At 41.3% G+C, this 21,854-nt stretch overlaps 2 protein-coding genes across 2 annotated transcripts in view; both read left to right on the top strand.

The window, feature by feature from the left end:
• cldc1 (C-type lectin domain containing 1) overlaps positions 1-10,598 on the top strand; it is a 13,633-nt gene extending 3,035 nt beyond the window's left edge. The window contains 3 exon segments of the mRNA XM_069138426.1: positions 3,020-3,024; positions 6,393-6,546; positions 10,472-10,598. Of these exon segments, the coding sequence (XP_068994527.1) occupies positions 3,020-3,024; positions 6,393-6,546; positions 10,472-10,598 (286 nt within the window).
• On the top strand, positions 9,136-20,478 carry cops7a (COP9 constitutive photomorphogenic homolog subunit 7A). Its single transcript, XM_069142449.1, has 8 exons — positions 9,136-9,200; positions 13,448-13,570; positions 15,326-15,401; positions 16,142-16,230; positions 17,086-17,288; positions 17,388-17,493; positions 18,447-18,616; positions 19,932-20,478. The coding sequence occupies exons 2-8, from the start codon at positions 13,448-13,450 to the stop codon at positions 19,969-19,971; spliced, it is 807 nt and encodes a 268-aa protein (XP_068998550.1). The 5' UTR covers positions 9,136-9,200; the 3' UTR covers positions 19,972-20,478.
• Positions 20,479-21,854: the final 1,376 nt, after the last annotated feature.

Below are 21,854 nucleotides of genomic sequence, written 5' to 3'. Positions count from 1 at the left end.
TTTTTCTTTTGAAATTGTTATGTTTTTACCTGTATCTCACTGTGTAAATGCTTGCAGTAAAGATATCTTTTCATAACTGTGTAGAGGAGATTGTCTAGACTCTGGCCATATCTGAACCACGTTTATGGGACACTGTATGACTTATCAATTCAAGGCACCTGACAGAAAATAAATGTCATTGTTTAATTCAGCTAACAGGAAAAAAAACTCTGAGAGAACCAGACTCAGAGGACGGCGACCATCTGCCCAGAGGAGAGCGGAGACAGAAAAGAACAGCATAGAGAGACTACCAACAATAAACAGTGGGCAGGTCAGTGGGGACACATGCAGGTCCAACAGAGACACAAATGCTTGCAGAAAGATGCAGAGAAGAAAAACCACAAACTACAGGAGGGAGACAACACAAAGTTAATGAGATGCAATTGTGGCATATAAATGCATGGAACGGGAAAATGAGAGTAGAGGAGAGGTTCTCTGCATCATGGGCGGTCCCCCAGCAGCCTATAGGCCTGCAGCAGCATAACTCAGGGATGGCTTAGGCTCATTTATACACAGTTTTTATACTGAGCAGGCAGGTTGGAGATTTTAACACAGTTCTTCTGTGGATGTTTTGTGTCTCTTCATGTAATCTCAGAGTGACTTCATGATGTTGAGATCAGGACTCACCATCTGCTGCAGGACTTCTTGTTGTTGTGGCTAAAGTTAGTACTTGATGAATCAAGCTTCATGTTTTGGGTCGTTGTCTTCCTGCAGACTGAATATGAAACCCATCTGATGCCTCCCTGGGCGGCACAGTGGTGCAGTGGTTAGCCTCACAGCGAAAAAGGTTCCAGGTTTGATTCCGGGCCTTTCTGTACGCCGTTTGCATGTTCTCCCTGTGCCTGTGTGGGTTCTCTCCAGGTACTCCAGCTTCCTCCCACCATCCAAAAACATGCATCTCAGGTTAATTGGTGATTCTACAAAAAAAAAACTGTCCAGGGTGTACCCTGCCTTTGCCCAGTGTGAGCTGGGATAGGCTCCAGCCCCCCCATGACCCTGTTCAGGATGAAGCGGGTATACATAATGGATGGATGGATGCCTCCCTGATGGTACTGTGTGATGAATAAGAAGCTTAACTTCTAAAATGCCTAAAACTTTTGCACAGCACAGTATAGATGTGCCTGTCTGTCCCTCTGCAAGTCTCACACTACTCCACGCTGATTATTCTGTCTTTATTTCAGCTCACTGCGCGTTTGGACACCTATAATTGGCAATAAAAAAGACAAAGCGCTCTCTCCAGTCCAGTGAGGGTCATGTAATAGAAAAAGCACAAAAGTCCATAATAGTGAAATATTTCTCCTGCAGGGCCAACAATCTCTGGCAGCTCAGCCTGATAATGTTCTTGTGAGGACACTCATTTAAGACAAACACCACTGGGGCTGTATGGCTTGATCTATTACCACCACACAAACACACACACACACACACACACACACATACACAGAAGCTACTGAGTACAATATTTTCATATCTTAAAATGATGTGAGAAGGAAAATAAAAAGAACAATTAAAACTGCAAGCAGTGATATGCGGGCCCTCGCACGCTGCATGTTGGGGATCCAGCGGGTCGGGGCCGCCGGCTCCCCGACGTGCAGCACGCAAGGGTCGGCATATTCCCGCTTGCAGTTTTAATTTTTTTTTCTCGATCTCGTTCCTTATTCTTCTTTTTTTTTTAAAAAATACATTTTTTTTGGCGGCTTAAACATCTTCGAAAACTCATGAAAGTTGGTGCCTGACAAGTTTCATGAGGTTTGGAGCATCGTTTGACCTTAAACATCAACTTCCTGTGTCAACCATCGAGCTCAGCCACATCGCCCTGGCTATACTATATACCCTTTTATTTTTTTGAGTTTTTTGAGTTTTGTATTGTTTTTGACAATGACTGCACATACAAACCCCAACCTGTGTGGCTTACCCTTACAGGGATTCCCTCTCCGTGAACCATGGGGCTTATTGAGAGGACTCGCCCTCCGTAAACCATGACCTGTGTGATACATGAGCAGGGCTGGAACCCGTGTCTTCATGAGGTCTTTTCCAGCCCGGCGTCGGTGTCCTAGACCGCTGGACTATCTTCGGCGCCAGAGGATGAGTCGCGGCAGGAAAAAGTGTTTCACAGAGTTCACTCAGAGCGTCCAGTGACTCAACAGGTAAAAGATTCTACTTCACCAAGGTTGCTATTAATGGTTCAGATTCCACCTTGGCCTGTTGATGGTGATTCAACTTTTAGTGATGTTTAAACGTTTGGAGAAATTGAAAAAGTTTTGCATACACTACATATTACAGGAAGATATTTAATATCACTGCAGACCCCCTTGAAAACACGTATATTTACTATCCAAAGAATGTCTACTGCAATTTTGGTCACATTTGAATGAATATTTGTGGAGTTATAGGTTGCAGTGAGCCAAAGATTTGTCACAATGCTGTCTAACTCCTGGGAAGATTGGTGGCGACGCCCTTTCACAAGTGAAACGAAATTCGAAATTCTCAATATATCATCAACCACATGTTTAGGCTATTCTGACCCAACTTTAGGTTCATGTAATCAACCACCTCGACGTAGCATGTGAAATTATGAAAAGTGTAATTTCCAGTTGCCACCAAGGGGCGCTATGACTACCAGTGAATATTACCAAACAGGTGTCTTCAGGGCCGGACTGTTATCATACTTGTAACGTTTGGAGAAGGTCGGTCCATGATACATAAGATTTAGAGCAACTTCTAGTTTCATGGCGAGACGCTTAAAATGGCCGCCACGCCACGGGCACACCTATCGACGAAACTGAAATATTTTTAACAATTTTTAATCCCAAACATGTTAAGAGTGCACAGAAAAAATTTCAAGTCGGTCCGACAAAATCTCTAGGAGGAGTTCGTTAAAGTACATGTGCGAATCGCCAAAAATGGCGATTAAATTCAAAATGGCAGACTTCCTGTTGAGTTGACGTAATGATGCAATGCAACTTTTTTGTACGTCTAGGTGTGGTACACATGTCCACCGATTTTCGTGCATGTACGTAAATGTAGCCGCCGGGGCATCTGTGTAGGGGGCGCTAGCGAGCCATTTGGCCACACCCACTCTCTTAATTTTAGAACCATCTGGATGCGTTCTAGCAGTGGTTAAAATCACGTCAGCCACATTTAACCTCACAGAAGCACCTGCACCTGTGTTTTGACACCAAGATATCTTCCTGGGAAATGATAATGATGTCATTAGTTTTATCAAGATTTACTAACCACAGTAAAATTTTCAGCTTACAGTAAAGTGTCTTAACTTTCAGTTCCTCAGAACTTGAACAGTGGCAATAAATCTTCAAGTTTAAAACTTATTAGGGCCCGAGCACCGAGCATTGTTTTTCGTAAAGATGTTGGTCGTTCGTCGTTGGACGTTCTTTTTCTTACGTAAAGTGATTTGCCTTTTTGGACGCTTTATCATATTCAAAAACTCATGAAAGTGGATGCACATAATGTCTCCCGGCGAAAAATGTCACATTCTAGTGGAGTCGCGAGTGGGCGCGGCCAAACGGCTCGAGAGCGCCCCCTAAAGAGATGCCGCGGCGGCCGCGTTTACCTAAATTCACCAAATCCGGTGGACACGTGTATCACACCTAGGCACAAAAAAGTTACAGTGCACTGTTACGTCAACTCGACAGGAAGTCCACCATTTTGAATTTAGTCGCCATTTTGGGCAATTCTGACACGTATTACTTTGTCGAACTCCTCCGAGGGATTTTGTCGCCCCGACTTGAATTTAGGTTCTATGGAATTGGGATTAAAAGTTATCAAAATAATTCGTTTTCGTCGATAAGTGTGCCCGTAAGAGGCGGCCATTTTGAGCGTCTCACCATGAAACTACGAGTTGCTTTCAATCTTATGTACGCGGACCGACCTTCTTCAAACATCACAGGTATGATAACAGCCCCGCCCTGAAGACCCCTGTGTGGTAATATTCGCTCATAGTCATAGCGCCCCCTGTTGGCCACTGGAAATGACACTTTTCATACTTTCGCGTTCTACGTCAAGCTGGTTGATCACATGAATGTAAAGTCGGCCCAAAAAATTTAAAATACTTAATACTTTAGTATGTTGTCTAAAATATGAAGAAAAAGTCATGCCGTAGTGTTTCGTCCACGACGTCATACTATAGTATGACTTTTTCTTCGTCCCAAAAAATCACAAAAAAGTCATACAAGTCATATAAGAGCACAGGATGTAAAGGAACACAGGAAGTCAGTTAAAATCCTTCCTGTAATGCTGCAGGTAGATTTTCAGGTGGATTATGGGTTGAATGACGACAGTCATCGACGAGTCAGCACCAGAAGTCACAGTTCAAACTAAGGTGTATAAAACCAGGAGTGTGATGCGCTCTCAGTGTACAAATATAAAACATGATATTCAGCTTTAAAACACACCTGCACAGGTAACACAAGGAAACATCCTTTGAGTTACTTTTGTTACTTTGCGTTACTCGTTACTTTGCGTTATTTTTTGTTACTTTGTAACAGCCCCGCCCTGAAGACCCTTTTGTGATAATATTCGCTCATAGAAATGACACTGGAAATGACACTTTTCATACTTTCATATTCGTCGAGCTGGTTGATCACGCGAACGTAAACTCGGGTCACACTAACCTAAACATGTATTTGATGATATATTGAGACATTCGTTGGACTTTTGTCAATGGGCGTCGCCGTGACGATGCGGCAAAGTTGGATGTCTCACCGTGACACAGGAAGTTGATGTTTAAGATCAAAGGATGCTTGAAACCTCACGAAAGGTGTCACATGCATCCGGCTTGGTGAGACGTGAGATGTGGCGTGGCCAAACGGCTCGCCAGCGCCCCCTGCTGGAGACAGGAAACGAGACAAAAATAGCACCTTTAAGCGGGGATGCATGTCGGGGAGATGGCTTTGGGGCGGCGGCGCGCGGGAGTGCGAGGGCCCGTACATCACTGCTTGCAGTTTTAATTCTGAGATATTGTTTGTATCTGAATGGAATCATTATCCTTTTACATCTTAATGGAAGCCAAGTGACTACACAGTGTGTTCATTGTCAGTATTTATGACACTTATATTACATCAATTAGTCTTCTTAGATAGCATTACAGAAATATATTTTTTATGTTTTAGAAGGCAAAGAGGAATTGGCAGAGGAAACGCAAATGTGGAGAAATATCTGGCAATAAAACCACATTGTAAACTATCATTTCTTGCGGCCGCGAGGGATCTCCTATAAACACAATTATTCCTGCGAGAGCAGCAATAAAACCTTACAGAGATTCAGAGACAGAGGGGCATCATATGTTTAAAGAGGAAGACATTTAGTGGCAAATGAGAAAACTTAGGAGTTTGAAAAGTACATTTGTTGTCTTTCACACTTTGCTGGATGACAATAGAATGGTCCAAATAACATCTCAATAAATATTGGACAAGATTTGGAAATTTTCATTCATGGTCTCCAGACGATCTATCCTACTGACTTTGATGATCCCTTGAAGTTTTCTCTTATTTCTCTTTTGTACCAGCAGGTTGACATCATGTTTTTACAACTATTACATGGATTCCTATCAAATTTGGTACAACATTCATGTTGTCTTCAGTAAACTGTAATGACTTTGGTGATCACTCAACTTTTCATTTAGCATCCTCTTTGGGTCAAAAATGTACATTGTTAAATACTTTATTCAAATAACTGAAATGTAATGAAAATCTGCACAGTTCATGATCCCCACAGGATGAATTCTAATAACTTGAATGATTCTCTAACCCTTTCTCCAGCTCCACTGTGAGGTTGACATTTATCTCAACCACTGGGCTGTAGGATAGATTGTAATAAAATTTGCCACACATGTCCGTGAAGATTCTCAGTCGTCCAGGTCATGTGTTATGTGTTATGTGTCTAAGTGTTATCCAAATACAACTGGACTTGCTTGAAGTTCTTGTCAACATTTCACCTCTCATCCGAACTGAAGAAGCCTTTTGGATGAGAGTGAAACATCTTCAAGAAACTCATGCAAGTCCAGTTGCCTTTGGTTAACACTTAGATACAAATATTCACAGTTCCCTTCAGAAATAATTTGAATAACGGACTATTTTATGAAGTACTATTATCAGGTAAAATGTCCCTTCCTTTTTAACCAACCCAGCCACACACATACACAACAACCTACCTACCTACCTAACCACCCACCTACCCACCTATCCACCTACCTACCTACTTGCCCATCCACCCTGTTAGCTGTTCAAATGTGGGTGACAAAGTAGATCAAACATGTACATGATCTTCATTTCCTGCTGTGTTTGATTTATTGTGCCCCTCCTCCTTTTATCTTGCTCTCCCTCTCTCATTAACAGTTAAGCAGTGCAGAGAGTGTCCTGAGGGTTGGCTCCATGTCGAGAATCACTGCTATTCCAGCAGTGACAAGCTGGACTGGCTGAAGGGAAGGGACAGCTGTGAAGAGATGGGTAGTCATCTTACCAAATGGCACACTACATCATTGAACAGCATGTACAATAGTGTGTGTGTGTGTGTGTGTGTGTGTGTGTGTGTGTGTGTGTGTGTGTGTGTGTGTGTATCTGTCTGTGTGTGTCTGAACTGAACACAACCTATCAGCAAAGGTCTTTGACAGAAATGAACACTCTCTGCTTTGCCCTGCTGACCGGCACAGGTGTTGCTCATTCCCCTTAATTGGGTCGGTTACTGCATGCTGTCCACAGGAGAGGAAGACTTGAGACATGTGTGTGTGAGTGTGTGTGTGTGTGTGTAGCACACATACACACACACACACACACTCACACACACACACACACATCTTTGCAAGGCAAGGTCACTTTATCTGGTCTTCTTCTCTACTTCTGCAAAGGCATGATTTAAGTTTTGAAGTTAGATTTAAGTTAAGGGCACCAGAGGACTTTGTCACAGCAAGTGTTGCTAATAACATTAACAATGGCTTCCTTTTGTTCAAGTGTCGCAGTAAACCACAGCAATGTTACAGTGAGCTAGTCTGCATAATAAGACGATGAAGAAACTGAAGCAGCTAAATTAAATTTAGCCATCATTTGGCATCATTTAACAAAAAACAAATCTATGCAAACAAACAAGTAAATAAAACACAAAAGTGTAAGTAATCTGTAAATGGTCCATAATTTGATGGTTTTAGAGGTTTGTTTTTGTCAATTATATGTGTAAACACTGGAATATTACAGGCTCTTTACACCTGAGATACACCCACACCTCATGAGTCCAAACTTTGTGGGTCTGTACATACTGTGCTTGACTGATATTTCGAGTGACTCCCCTTTGAGCTTTGTTACCCCTTGTTATGGGTGTACATGGCTTCATTAACCTCATGCAATGGTCCTTTTTTCCATGGAGGACAGTTTGACATGTCACAGTGGGAAAAGCAAAGGTCTAATTAATCACATGGTGGCTGCAGTCCATTTAGCTCCTTCAGTTTCAGGGTCCAGGTATTGTACATGCTCGCACACTATGACAGCTTTCTGGGATGTCTGAATATAACAGAGCCATCGTTATTGTAAAAAATAATTGCAGCTGCAAAAGTATTTTTAATTATATTACATTAGAAAAATCACACACTGGGATATAGTGTTACAGATGAGGGTTTGGTTTACAGTGGCACAGCAGCTATAACTATAGCAACTGAAGAATTGACCTCATATAATAAGAATGTGTGTGTGTTTGGAGTTTTTGACAGTGAATGAATACATTTTGGGGACATTTTGTGTCATCACGGGTTAAAAGTTAATTTGAGATTATGTTTTTTGGGTTAGATGCAGGGAAATGCATGATGTCAATGTCATTCAAAAGTGTGTGTGTGTGTGTGTGTGTGTGTGTGTGTGTGTGTGTGTGTGTGTGTGTGTGTGTAGGGGGAGGTAGGGGGGGATTATTTCAAGAATGTCAGGAAAAAGAAGCTAAACAGCCAAGACTATCAGTGGATTTGATTAAAACTTCTGGATCAGCTGTTCCATTCATTCATTCATTCATTCATTCATTCATTCATTCATCCATCCATCCATCCATCCATCCATCCATCAAGCAAACAAACTTGTTTTTCCACATTTATCGGAAATGTTCTTGGTTGTTCTATTTAGCTAAGCCGATCTATCACACTTTCCTGCTCTCTGTCCCAAATACAAGCATCATTGAGGTCCCGAGCCAGATAGCCACCAGTCAGGTGGTAAAAACAGTTCACCAGGAATTTAGCTAAGACTGGAAATATTTTGTTTTAATTCAACACAATGATTGACAGTGACATCAAGTGATTATTTTTGTCATCCATGCTGAATTAGCATATTATTTATCTAATTTTAGATATTTCATCCAAATTACTATTGTTAAGAATTAATTTTATGCTGACTTTAGACGCAAGTCTTTTATTTCAGTAAAATAACCATGAATGGTGTCACTGAGTCACATAACTTTGGGCATAATCATGTCTCTTCTGTTAATCTTTTGGAGATTTGGAGACCTGCAAATAGATCCTAACCAAACTGAAATAACTGATTCCAACCTTCTCTTTTTTTGCTTGTAAGTCTTCAAATAAAGCAAGGTCTTTGACCCCTTGTCACAACATGTAGCCTTATTGTATGAATTGTGAGATCTCAACCAAAGAGTGATTGTGCCTTCTTGGATTGTTTATTTTGAATGATACCAAGATTTCTGGACTGATTTGTGGTCTTTAATTTTAATAATGGAGACAGAACCCTGACTTCTTTGGCTCTAAAACCATTTATTTCAGTTGTATCTTTAATTGGAAACATCTAAACACAGATTTCTTTAATGCATCCGCTCAGAGCTTGTATTGAACCAATCACCAGGTGATACTGTTCAAAAAATCTGGATAGATGAAAAGTCATCGCTGAAATCATATAATGACCGCTCAGATATATTTTAGGATCTCGCAGTGGGTCTTGAGCCAAAGGTTGGGAACCACTGTCCAGTAAGATGGAGTATACAGGTTCGCCGCTAGATACCGCTGTTCTCTCTGATCCACTGCTACTGCTGATTGACCGCGGTTCTTGTCCCGCCCACTTCACTCTGCTGTCCAATCAGAGATGACGTTGCTTTGTTGTCGTACGTGTGCTGAGAGCGGAACTGAACAATCGACAGGGAGGCTATCTGCCAGAAACCAACACAACAAGGTGAATTTAACACGCACAGACGTAATTTACCACTTTTGTTGAAACATTCACGTGCATTTCTTATTTCACGGTTGTTTATTTAGCATTACGGTATTATTTAAATGTCTAAAAAGGCTTAAAATTAACTGAGGCCTAACACCAACGGTTAAGTGAAGCCTTGCGGTTGTTTAGCCGTTAGCAACTGAGCTAGCATGACACGCTGAGCTTCAACAATAACAACAATGTCAACGAGATCTGTCAGTTTAAATCAGCATAGCACCTGAATACATGTGTTTTGTACGGTTAGAGCTTCATTCATCTTTTGCAATAATGTGTCGTTGGCAGATACGGTCATTAGCTTTTAATGTATTTACCCCGGTGACTTAGCATTGCAGCTAACGTACATAATCGGGGAGTTGAGCTGAGTGAGTCTGACTTTAACTACTTACTTTAATCCATGACCAGTTAAGTTTCTTAAAATGCTACTTTATATTTTGGTTGCATACTTTTTCAATTTTATGTAATATTAATGGTGAACTCTTGAAACAGTACACCTAAGCTAAAAGTATAGTGGCTACATGTACTGTATGTTGCTCTAAATTAACGTATTTTTAGTGACGTTGTTAGTCACAACTTTTTACAATGTAGAAATTGACTTAAAATGAAAACTTTGAGTCAGACGAGAAGAAAAGACACTTACTTTAAGTACCGTTATTGTAATGTCGGTACGTGCTGAAATGATTAGTACAAGTAGTCAACTTTCAGTGCACAGAAAAGTGAAATAACAAACTTGCAGCTCTGGAGTCAGAGATGTATAAGAAAGGTACAAGAAGAAAGAGGACAGAGAGGAAATAGCACAAACTGCGGGAGAGAGAAGATATAAAGTCAAAGCAGCCATGATCTTCCAAAAAAAAAAAAAAAAATAGGGGTCTTGCAACACTTTGAGTAGTTTATTCACTTTACTGGAACTTTGTAATAACTTTATTACCCCTGCCTAACCTCTTAACATACATCTTTACTATTTTGTTTCACCTTAAGTAGCTTTAAGTTTATTTAAATAATCACTTACACTATTCATCCACAACATTAATAGCAATGACAGATGAAGTGAAACATTATTATGTCATTACACAGCACCTGTCAAGGGGTGTCGTATATTAGGCAGCAACTGAACAGTTAATTCTTGAAGTTGATATTTTAGAAACAGGAAACATTGGCTTGAGTAAGCGTCTGACAAAAGTCAACCTGGGTCAGAGCATCTCCAAAACGGTCGGTCTTGTGGGCTGTCCCAGGTGTACAGTGGTTAGTAGTAACCAAAAGTGGTCCAAGGAAGAACAACCGGTGAACCAGCAACGGGTTCATGGCTGCCCAAGGCTCATTGATGCATGTAAAGAGAGAACGCTGGCCCTGGTGGTCTGATCCCACAGAAGAGGAACTGTAGCACAATCTGCTGAAAATCTTAATGTTGACTTTGATAGAAAGATGTGAGAACACACAGGGCATCCCAGCTTGCTGAGTATGAGGTTGTGTACGTGCAAGCTGCTCAGAGTGCCCATGCTGACCCCTGTCCACTGCTAGAAGTGCCCACAATGTGTATGTGACTGTTAGAAGTGGACCATAGAGCAGTGGAAGCTGGCCTGGTCTGATCAATCACGTCATGTGGACAGACGGGTGCATTGTTTACCTGGGTGAGAGATGGCTACAGGATGCACTGTGGAATGAAGACTTGCCGGAAGAGGTAGTGTGATGCTCTGGTCAATGCTCTTGACCAGAAACATTGGCTCTGGGCATTTATTAGTATTTTACTTTGACACATACCACCTACCTAAAAACATCTTGTGCACAAAAATTGGTCAAAAATGGTTTGAGGACCATGACAAATAGTTCAAGAGTTGACATGCCCTCCAAATTGCCCAGATGTTAGTATGATCGAGCATCTGGAGAGAGAAGTACGATCCATGGAGGCTCCGCCTCACAACTTACAAGACTTGAAGGATCGGCTGCTAATGTCTTGGTGCCTGACACCACAGCACACCCGCAGAAGTTTTGTGGAGTCCATGCCTCAATGGGTTACAGCTGTTTTGGCGGCACAAGTGGGACCTACATAACATTAGGAAGGTGGTTTTTCATGTTGTGGCTGATTAAGTTTATATTCTGGATTCACTTGGTTCAACTTTTCATTGAGGCTATATGAGGCTTTTTACTGAGTGAAATATTCAGACTCGTTTCAAATACTGTTAGGGATCTGACCTTGTTCAGTGTCAAAAAAAAAATGCAAGTCTTACAAGTGATTTGGAGTGATATTCAGAGTCTGATCTTTAATCTTCAGAGTACAGTTTAGTTGAAAAGGGTTACAGAGGAGATATGTGAACGAACCACTCCTTATTAGAGTTGAGAGTCTGTCGAAGAGAGTGCTGTTCAGTGAGTTCAGGGAATAATATACAGCAGTGAAAGCTTACGACTGCCAAATCCAATTCTGTGTTCCATCTAGTTGCTCGTACCTTTTTTATTTTTTATTTAATATATTGTTTTATTCAGTTTTATTCTCTGATGTGAATCTAAAGCTTCTTGTAAAAATAAGAAACAATAAACATAGCAAAACAAATGTAAAATGTTTGAGCTTTGTGGTTTTGGGCTTGTGGTGCCTGTTGTACCATACAGAAGACAACACAAGGTACTGGAACAATAGTAGTTTTTTTATACCAATTATTTTTGTTAAAGCTACGTAGACATTAATACACAATACAAATTGAATGATGGTAATTGTCAACATGAATGAGAAGATGGTAGAACAATAATGTAGTCATTATCTAAAGTCATTATTAAAACATAATGAACAACTATTCTTTTTGCAGTTTGGAATTATAATTAATTCTGTGTTAGTATTATTCCTGTTTTATTTATTTTCATGCATCAATATTATGGATCTGAACAGCTGCATCTTGCATATTGAGCAGGTCCACAAATTCCTTGTGCCATCTCTCACTAATATGCTGCCAGTTTTGGCCTTTTTTTTTTTTTTTTAATTCAGTAGAAACATGTAGGTGGATCCAATCCAGCCTCAGATTTAGAGCTTGTTTTGATTTATAAGAAAACCTGAAATTATAAGAGCCACTGTTTCTAAAACACTGCCGCTTAGTTTGTTTGGTTGCAACACATGTTTGCTCATCTGCTCAGCTTGCCTGGGAATAAACTTTTCAGACCGCCGTAATGGTGGTCCAGTGGGACAACATATGGAAGACGACGTGCATGCGCACATCTAAATGCATCAGATTTATGGTGGTACAATATATATGTACCATCAGCACTGGCTGAGATGAATACGAAGCAGTCAGACGAGTATTAGCACAGCAGTGGGTATCCAGACTCTCTGTTGCATTAATTTTAGGAAGTGGCCTCAGGTAATGAACCCAGTCTGATGCAACGGCAATAATTTTTTATCATGCATCTGTAATACTTACTTCCCTTGTGTCGCAGGATGTGTCTACTGGGATCAGGATCTTAAAATATCCCATCAAAGTCAATAGAACAAGTCCTCACATTGGGATGTTTGTCAGCTCAGGCACTTTTGAATTGGAAGGAAGTAAGCTCAAACTGACAATCAGCTTTATTATTTTAAAGGATAAAAGGACAATGTACAGAAAACCTTTATTTGTTTGTTTATTTTCTGGCACGGACTTTCTAAATTCTAAATATCTGCTTGCGGCACAGCAGATTCATGTGACTACGTAGCTAATTATTCTGGTGTTGCCCTCAGCCCAAAGTGCATTAGCATCGTGTTTCTATGCAGGGAATGGGTTGATGAATATACATGCCCTGCTCTGCATTCATTACACTTTTTGCCCATATTGGTGCTACCCAGTGCAGCTACTCTTCCACGATCTGAGTAGCTCTCCAGGTAGTTTGAGGGTTAAGTGTTTTGGTCAAGGGTACTTGTCAGTTCGACGTTAGATGAGAGGGAATATTGTTCGTTTATATAGATGTCTTTTCAACGGGCAGTAAGTGGCCAGACTGTTTCAAAGGACATGATAATATGTAGATGCTGTGATGTCCTAGTCTTCATTAATGGGGCGTTGGGATCCTTATTACAGTATTTTTGGAAGATTTTGACTCGACGTCTCTTGACGGCATTAACAAAGCATTAGAGCTAAGGCTATAAGAGAGGTTACTTTCTTTATTCTTATCATACTTGCTTTGCTGCTCATCTGTCTCTGTAATACTCTGATCTAACCCGCTGTGTGTCTGTTACCTGTGTCCCCCGGCATCAGATGGAGGTGGAGCAGCTCCTGTCTCTGTCAGGCTCAGCACTGGCCCAGGCTGTCAGCTCTCTGCTGGAGACCCCGGGTCTCTATGTTTTCTCTGACATCTTGGAGCTGCCGAATGTCAGAGAGGTAAACACACTATCGCACTTAATCTCCTTCACACTCTCTGTCATTTGAGATCGTATCAGAGCTGACTTCAAAAGAATCCATTGTCATCGATTCATGTTACTGGTGTTCATGTATCCAAGACAATCTACTCAACCAAAACCACATTCGGGGGCGGCGGCGGGGGGGGGGGGGGGGGGGGGGGGGTGTTCAGTCAATGATGCATGTGACCACATTGTTCGTGTAGCGTCAGTACAAGTGTGTACTCTAACCACATGAAACCACATTTGTCATCTACGCAAGACGAAATGTCCGTACATTTGTTCTCCAACGATCAAAGTCACAACTTGCCTCCCAATCAACACGCTCTATATATAGAATTCAGGGGTGAGAGAGATTTTTCGCAGGCAGGATGACATATTGCATATGTGATATGTCAAAATTTCATGAGAATACACATTTAATACCCTGTTTTGAAAGCGAGATGCTGCCGTTACAGGAGAGTATGCTTTTGCAGAACCATTGTTCCTTTACTTAATTATAGCCCCGGAAAGGATGGAGAAAAAGCCTGACCAGTGGGAATACTTACTGAGGATTTGAGGACCTTTTAGGAGCTCAACACTCAAATTGCATTTGTCCTTATTTACTTAAGGACCGTACAGAGGTTTTGTGCAGATAAAATGGAAGACAGGCAGCAGAACAGAAAATTGCCGAGGACACTGTGTCTGAAATTTATTGTCTTGAGAAAAGCGGGGTTTTTATCACATACATAAAGAATAGAGAAACCAGCCAGGTTGAGATGGTGAGGTAAACGGAGAGAAAAAGAGATTTCTTAACAGTTCAGACAAAGTCAAAAACATTGCAGCAAATTGAAAATATACTGTTTAACGTTACCTTAGTCAAATATGCAACAGTGCAACAGACTTTTAATATGACAAAAAGCTCTACCTCCCTGTGGTTATCTATTTAGTCAAAGGATGTTTTTGATCAAAAATCTCCCACATGGATATCCATTTCACTTTTGTTCTATTTTTGATCATTACTTTAGCCTGATGATATTGGCTTATTATAATTTTACCTCACATGCAGCCTTGTTCTTGTCTTGCAGAACAAATAAATGCTCGTATTTCCAAAAGTCTTTTCTTTTCAAGCAGTATTTCTGGTTGAGCAGCAGAGAACATTTAATTTTGCTCTTCTCTGCTTTCCAGACATGCACAACACTTGTCAAATCAGTGTGACAATGATAGAAGTCAGATGAATTGTGGCTCGAGCACATTTATGTTTTTAGTCTTGGTAAACACCTGGCTGAAATGAAACGCTGCAGCGACACCAAATTTGCATCCCTGGTGGAAATTTTTTTTTTAAATTTGATAGACCTATTATTTTCCCCTGGCTGTTTATGGTGACAGGTGAAACAGTTTGAAATGGAATAAAAATGTCCTATGATAGAGCAGTTAGCCATCAGGAATGTTAATGCATTTGATTTGCTCTGTTACTTGAATATCGAGCAGGGGATCCAAAATCTAATCACAAAACATTCTAAAGATCATCGGAGACAGATTTGGACGCCGCGTATGAATGCAGATGAATCCACATGCTGTAGGTTTTGTTTGAATATATAGTAAGCGTTCAGGTTTCTTACTTCTGCTGACTCAGTGAGACCTCTCCTCAGAGTTGCTCACTCACAGAGTTTAGTTTCATCGTTCTTCTGTAGAGAGTCTCATTACTTACTGTATCTTTCCACATCCTTTTCTCTTTCATCTTCCCTCCAAACCACAGCTGGAGAATGGCCCTCATGCACCAGTCTACCAGCTCCTGAACCTCTTTGCCTATGGAACTTACTGCGACTACAAAGGTATAGAAGTGGCAGCACAATGTAAATAAATAATAGGGTGGCCCTGCAACTCTGTTATTATGAGGCGTATTTCTTTGCTGCGAAGGTAGGCACCTTGACACAGAGGCCCGCCTGAGACGCTGCAGGCAGGTTATTCACAGATAAAATACGAGGAGTACTACTTTCCTCTATTTAGGCAACTTTTCATCGAGCCCTCTGATTGGCTAATGACGCTCTGTGTCACAGCAGCACTGGCCCAAAATGACAATAAACTTTATTTAATGTTTCTCTCTTGTGTAATTCATCTGAAAGCTTCAACAAGAAATGGAATGCTAATTATGTCTAATTTTGTGCTGAATATCAACCAATACCCTGGAAAAAAAGAATGAATGTAGCCTACTTTATTCTTCCCTTTCGAGTCATGCCGACAGGGAGCACATTTACTTTCATAGCTGTGTCGTGGAGCCCTTAGAGGACCTGTCAGAGCTGCCGTCTCACGGGGTGTGAGTCCTGTCACCAGGGGAGCGAGTCAGTAGGAGACACGGTCGCTGGAGACGGACTTCCTCCTTCCTTCCTCCCGTCTCTGTTCTCTGACTGCTTAAACAGCTCCACACTCACCTTCGCATTGTTCTGTAACATTATACTTCAAATTAATAAGTGGTGCCTCGATTATATGTGACTATTCGACCTGCAGCAAAGTGACACTTACATATTTTTCCTATTCTGTCTCTTATATTTTATATTCCTGTCTGCTGCTTCAGAGAGAGCAGCCTCTCTTCCAGAGTTGACCCCAGCACAGAGAAACAAACTCCGTCATCTGTCCATCATCAGCTTGGCTTCTAACCTCAAGGTACAGGTCCATTATTTTGTTCTTACAGTTTTTACATAAAAGTGCAGATGAACTATAATGTTGTATTGATTTTTTTTTTTTTTTAATCTGAAGAATATAAAATACATTTTCTGCAGCCAGCACATTGCTGCAGGCCTTCAGAAAGCAGGCCCTGATATTAATGATATATGGACAATTTTGCTTTTAAATATGGCTTTGCTTTTTAATTCACGCTTATGATCCATTTTCTTTAAAGTTTATGTGAGGTTGGCTGTGATTTTAAGCTTGTGGCTGTATTCATATCAGCGAAATTAGACGTAAAACAACAGACGAGCCTGAGGTTTCTCAAGAAAAATGTACCAGCACAACTTGTACTCTTCAATCCGCTGTAGATTTCATAGCCACCCCTCCATGTGCATGATAAAGTATGAAGTCATGTTATTTCTTAAGGCATCTCTCCTTTGCACTTTCCAACTGCATTGCTCCTCTCCTGATGCCCTTTTCTTTCTCCACTCCTGATAAATAATTGATTCATTACTCTCACCAGCACTGTCACTTTTTTTTCTGTAACTTAATCTCACTTTTCATTAACATTGCCCCTTTCACTCCTGCCCCCTGTTTTTCTCCTTAATGTGTCACTGTTTTCTCTGCATGTGAGCTTGAACTCTCTAATTACCCAGTGAAGGACTGTTCAATTTCAGACTCCTCTCATCTTCGTCTGGCAGTGACATTTAGACAAATGAGCATTTTCACTGTAACATTTTTAGTCATTTTTCATCAAACCTTTAAAGTGGAATCAAATTTGCTGCCTGTTTACCGAGACTTAAAAGAGAGAGTACGAAGATTAAAGTGTCTTCACGTCTTCTTTCCCGTCAGTGCCTGCCGTACTCGCTGCTCCTGCAGCAGCTCGAGCTGAAGAATGTGCGGGAGCTGGAAGACCTGCTGATCGAGGCCGTTTACTGCGACATCATCCAGGGCAAACTGGACCAGAGGAACCAGCAGGTGGAGGTCGACTGCAGCGTGGGTCGTGACCTCGGCCCCAACGAGCTCCCAAACATAATCAACACGCTGCAGGAGTGGTCAGTATCCCCTTTGTGTGTCTGTGCACACATTTTAGATTTATGTCTCAATTACCTGCTTTCCTAACTGCCTCCCTCCACGCAACTCTCCTCTCTCAGGTGCACAGGGTGTGAGGCGGTGCTGTGTGGCATCGAGGAGCAGGTCTCGAGGGCAAACCAGTACAGAGAAAGCCAGCTAAAGGTCAAAGTCCAAGTGGAAACAGAGGTTAGTCTTTCGTCCTTTTAGTCGACACTTCGCTCTCTCTGCCTCCAGAAAATCCGGTAAATGTGACTCTTCCACATCTCTCTTTTGTTTTTTTTTGCTCCGAGAATCTTGTGGTATTTTAGTTTCCTCCTGACTGCATATTTCCCCCCTAAAGCAAGTGTGTCTGCTTGCTTTAATTGTGGTGTTCATACTGTCCATTTCAAGGTCCCTTTTTAATGTACGTACCTTGTAGGTGATTGGACACAAAGTGTGCAGTCTTCTGAATGTCCAACTGAAATAAAACAGGTTTTTTTTAGGACAGCATCTGCTCTGTAAATCATTTCTCCAGTGTTTACTTTATTGGTCTCATGATGGTGCCCCAAAGTTTTCCATTTATTTGACTGACATGAAGCCACAGTGCAAGTGTGTTTATTTTTCTCTTGTGGCCCTCAGTGTAACACCACCACTACTCCGGCAGCCCGACAGCTGCTGTCAATCAAACACAGACACTGACAGAACCCACTATTATTAGTATCGGTACCAGTATAGTCACTGGTGATGTTTTATAACTTCAACTGTGTCGAGTTAGACAAATCAAGTGGGCATCTTCCAAGGTTACAATCCTCTTCATATAAAATTCCCTCACTTTGCAAGAGAGCAGCTCAGCAAGGTTACAGTCTGTCTGCAGAAATACAACAAGGCAGATTTGTACTAAATGCACGGTAACCTTGGGAGATATACACTGTATTTGACTGAATCGGACTGCTTAAGCCTCACTTCAAATATCTTTACACAGAACAGTGACAGCGGATTTTGGAAGGGATTAATGGCCAGAATGACTAAGAACAATTACGGCAAGCAAAACCTGTTTCAGTGTTCATATGGCCACCTTATTATTGTTTTAAGACAGATTTGAATGATGAGTCCCTCCTCTCTTGTCTTGAATTTTTAATATCTCTTCACTTCTCCACCAGGTCTCAAACCTACAGAAAACGTTAAAGGCCAGCGCTGCCTCTCCGTCATCAGGCCCCGCCCCCGCTGGAGCTGCCTCCAATCAGGACGCAGACCAGCCGGCCGAACCAAGAGACCCCGCCTCCTCTCAGGAACCCCGGCAACCAGGCAAAAAAAGTTCAAAGGTGAAAGGGTGAGTACTGTCACCACCTTTGTGTTTTGTAGCTTCACACAGCAGGCAGCCACATATTGAACAAAGTACTCTGAGAAAACTAAAACTTTTTATACAGAAGGAGGCACCAGGAGTTTGCATAGAAATTGCATTCCGTTTTCAAATTGAATGCATAAAATATGTTTGGCCATGTAGAATAATTTACTGAAAAGATGTTTTATTGAAAATTGTTGGTGCACTCTTAAATGAAGTTTGTGTTGACTTTTTTTTTTCCAAGCCACAAATGTATTTCATTCCCTCACGTCGCAAATTGAAACAAAAAGCTGCATATGGAGGTTTTTTCCATTAAATGTCTTTGATTGCCGCTTCTCCTTTTGTTCTGCAAAGCACTTTGTGATTTTTGAACAGTGCTGTATAAATACGATTTTCCCTACTTTGAACCATAGCATTGTGAAGACCACTTCAAACACTAAATTAAAGCCATTAGTCCGATGTTCTTGTAGAGAGCGAAAGTTAATTCAGCAGAGAACCACTATGTTTCTATTTTTCACGAAACAGTAAAAAGACAGCTGCCGGTGTAAGTGGCTTGTCGGTGTGTGAGCACACGTGTGTGCGTGTGTCTGCATTAAGTAGCTTTATTATCAGATGCACATCAATGTTTTGCAGAGGCACTATAACCCCGCTATCAGGGCCTCTCTTCCTCTGTTCTTCTTCTATCCGGCCCAATTACCGATGGCTAATTTCACATCTGTCCTGGATTGCAAAATGTCACTGCATATACAAATGCCCTGCAAGCTCACTTCCTGAAAGAAGCGCGTCCCCCTCCAGCAATCAGACGAGGTGGTTTGCTCTTCTACTGTTTATGTTGTTCCAGCTGAACAGAAAGCAGTGATTACTTTCTGGCTGCCTGTCATATTCTGTTGAAGCACATAGAGCCCTATAATTTCCATCACTCAGCACTGCACTTCATTCAAATGAAGATCCACTCACTATTTTAAAATCCAAATGATGGATAGCTTAACCTCAGTGCTCGAATTAAAATGAGTTTTTGACACCATTTTTTTATTAAGCTATTTAAAGGATGGGACTGATAGTGCAGCAGTTATTATTAGAAAAAGCTTCTTTGCCAAAATACTTTTTAATTTGCAGAAGTAAAAAAATCTACGCAATCAATTCAAATGCAAAAATACTAAATATTAGTGTTAGATATTTTAACATAAACTCAGTAATGTTAAAAGTTAACACGAGAGTCATTAAATAATTTAAGTTAAAAAAAAAAAAAAAAAAAGGGAAAAAAAGCAATAATTCACTGTTTTAATGGTTGTTTCTTGTTCAGGCTGCGTGGCAGTGGGAAGATCTGGTCCAAGTCCAACTGAGGACAAGAGACTGAGATGTGAAGATAGCGAACACTCTCACTGATTAACGGACAAACAGATACATTAAATAATGTGACCACTATTCACGGATTCCCTTTTCATTCACACGTTACAACCAGGAAGCTCTACGGGAACTTTTCTTTTCACCAAATTTCCCCTCGACGGATTCTGAAACACACACTGGCTGATGGATAAAACAGGTGTGACATCCACCCCTGCAGTTGTTAATAGCCAAACAGGCGGACTGTCGGTGTAAATACCCGCACACACACGGCACTTGTGACACATGAAGACAGAATAGTCTGCAGTGGGAGGCAGTCGCCTTTGACCAGAAACAGGATCGGATCTTATGTGCGCGTGTGCATCTCTGTTGGTTTAAAATGTTCTTTTGGTTTGGATTAATTCTATGTTGCTTTGTATTTCTTCTCTGCTGAGTTGAGACATGTATAAGATCAGAATTTAAATTGTTGGGAAATAAAATGAAGCCCTGTACTTCTATCGACTGTCTCATTAATGTCACTGTCACTTCTTTTATTAAATGCACTTCAAAGTTCATCTCTGGAGGGTGCACTGCTAAATGTTAACTCACAGAAGGGGGCTACCCGTTAGGAGGTCAAGCCATTAATTAGGGCAAGTCCCCAAAGAGACTAATGTATTATAGAGCTGAGGCTTCCCCTGTGCGCTACCAGCATGGCTACACATACTTACACACACACACACACACACACACACACACACACACACACATACACCAAGGGCATTCATATTTCATCTGAGTATGTTTTGCCCAGAGCTTCTATTTCAATGTCAAAATTGCCTGCCACCCTTCCATGTACCTCCATCACGCAGTTAGAAAAGCCTTCATCATACGCGCTATGTCCGTCTCTCGCTCTTTGATTCTATTTTCTCCGCCCTTCATCTTGCACGACATTAATGGTGGCAATTAGCTGACCAGCAGCAATGCTGAAGAGGCGGTAGACGGAAATTATGATCCTGTTTGATTTTACCCTGCATCTTTCTCGATTCGCCCCTCCATTCTTCCACCATCCCTCCTCACCTCTATAAATAGTGGTGTTAATTTGAGTCAGTGTGATTGAGCTTCATCGGTTCACATTTTTACCAGATCGAAGTTGTGAATTCTAGCAGCTGTACACCTCTCAAGTTGTTTGTGAGTGAATGATGGGTAGCTGGCATATTTGTAAAAGTGTCAGAGTGCGTTTGTTATAGGTGTGAGCAGTGACTCTGCATGCATGACTTCACTCCTAACTTTCGGTATTAATTGTTCATCCGTCACGGTTACGGATTGCTGCAACGTCTCTTGGTTTGTGTCTCAAACCAAGAGACAGCCATTAAAGCTTCCAAGTGGAATCCAGCCGATCAATTACTTTGATTGATCAGTAAAATGCCCACAGGAGATGAAAACACTAGCTGTGCTGCAGACTGGTGGAGAATCTCAATACAGTCAAGTGGCATTTCTCTCCTCGTGCCCGCCTTGATTTTATTGACATTTGTTTAAAAAACTACACAGAAGAAATTCTTGCTTAGCATCCTGTTAATCTTTCTAAAGCGAGAGGAATCCATATGAGGTGAGGAGATAAGGAAAAGCTTCAGACACAAGCAGGCGCCTTATTATTCGTCCCTTTTCAGCTGCTCCTCGGTGGTAAAAACATGATTGGCACATGCGGGACTCTTTAATGCCAAGCTTGTGGTTCAAAATCAATGCAATGCAGTGGACTAAATGTTCACTTCAGGGAGAAAAAGATTAGGATACAGGGGTAGCTATTAAAATGCACAGTGTAAGCTTTATCCTTCCCATAAAGCACCGCGGATCGCACCGCTCCCAGCGGAATTCATTCAACACGCACAGAAATAAACAGATAGAC

The sequence above is a fragment of the Embiotoca jacksoni genome, unplaced genomic scaffold, assembly GCF_022577435.1.
Source record: "Embiotoca jacksoni isolate LCO1_2020_lvr unplaced genomic scaffold, fEmbJac1.0.p SCAF_11, whole genome shotgun sequence".
NCBI lineage: Eukaryota > Metazoa > Chordata > Actinopteri > Embiotocidae > Embiotoca > Embiotoca jacksoni.
Note: the sequence above shows the minus strand (reverse complement) of the source record. Positions and strands in the feature narration are given on the sequence as shown.

Excerpts from the sequence above, each read along its gene's own strand:
- cops7a (XM_069142449.1), top strand. The coding sequence starts at position 13,448 with ATGGAGGTGGAGCAGCTCCTGTCTCTGTCAGGCTCAGCACTGGCCCAG. Across the intron at positions 16,231-17,085 it reads GCTTGGCTTCTAACCTCAAG|TGCCTGCCGTACTCGCTGCT; the intron begins GTACAGGTCCAT and ends CTTTCCCGTCAG. Across the intron at positions 17,494-18,446 it reads AAGTCCAAGTGGAAACAGAG|GTCTCAAACCTACAGAAAAC; the intron begins GTTAGTCTTTCG and ends CTTCTCCACCAG.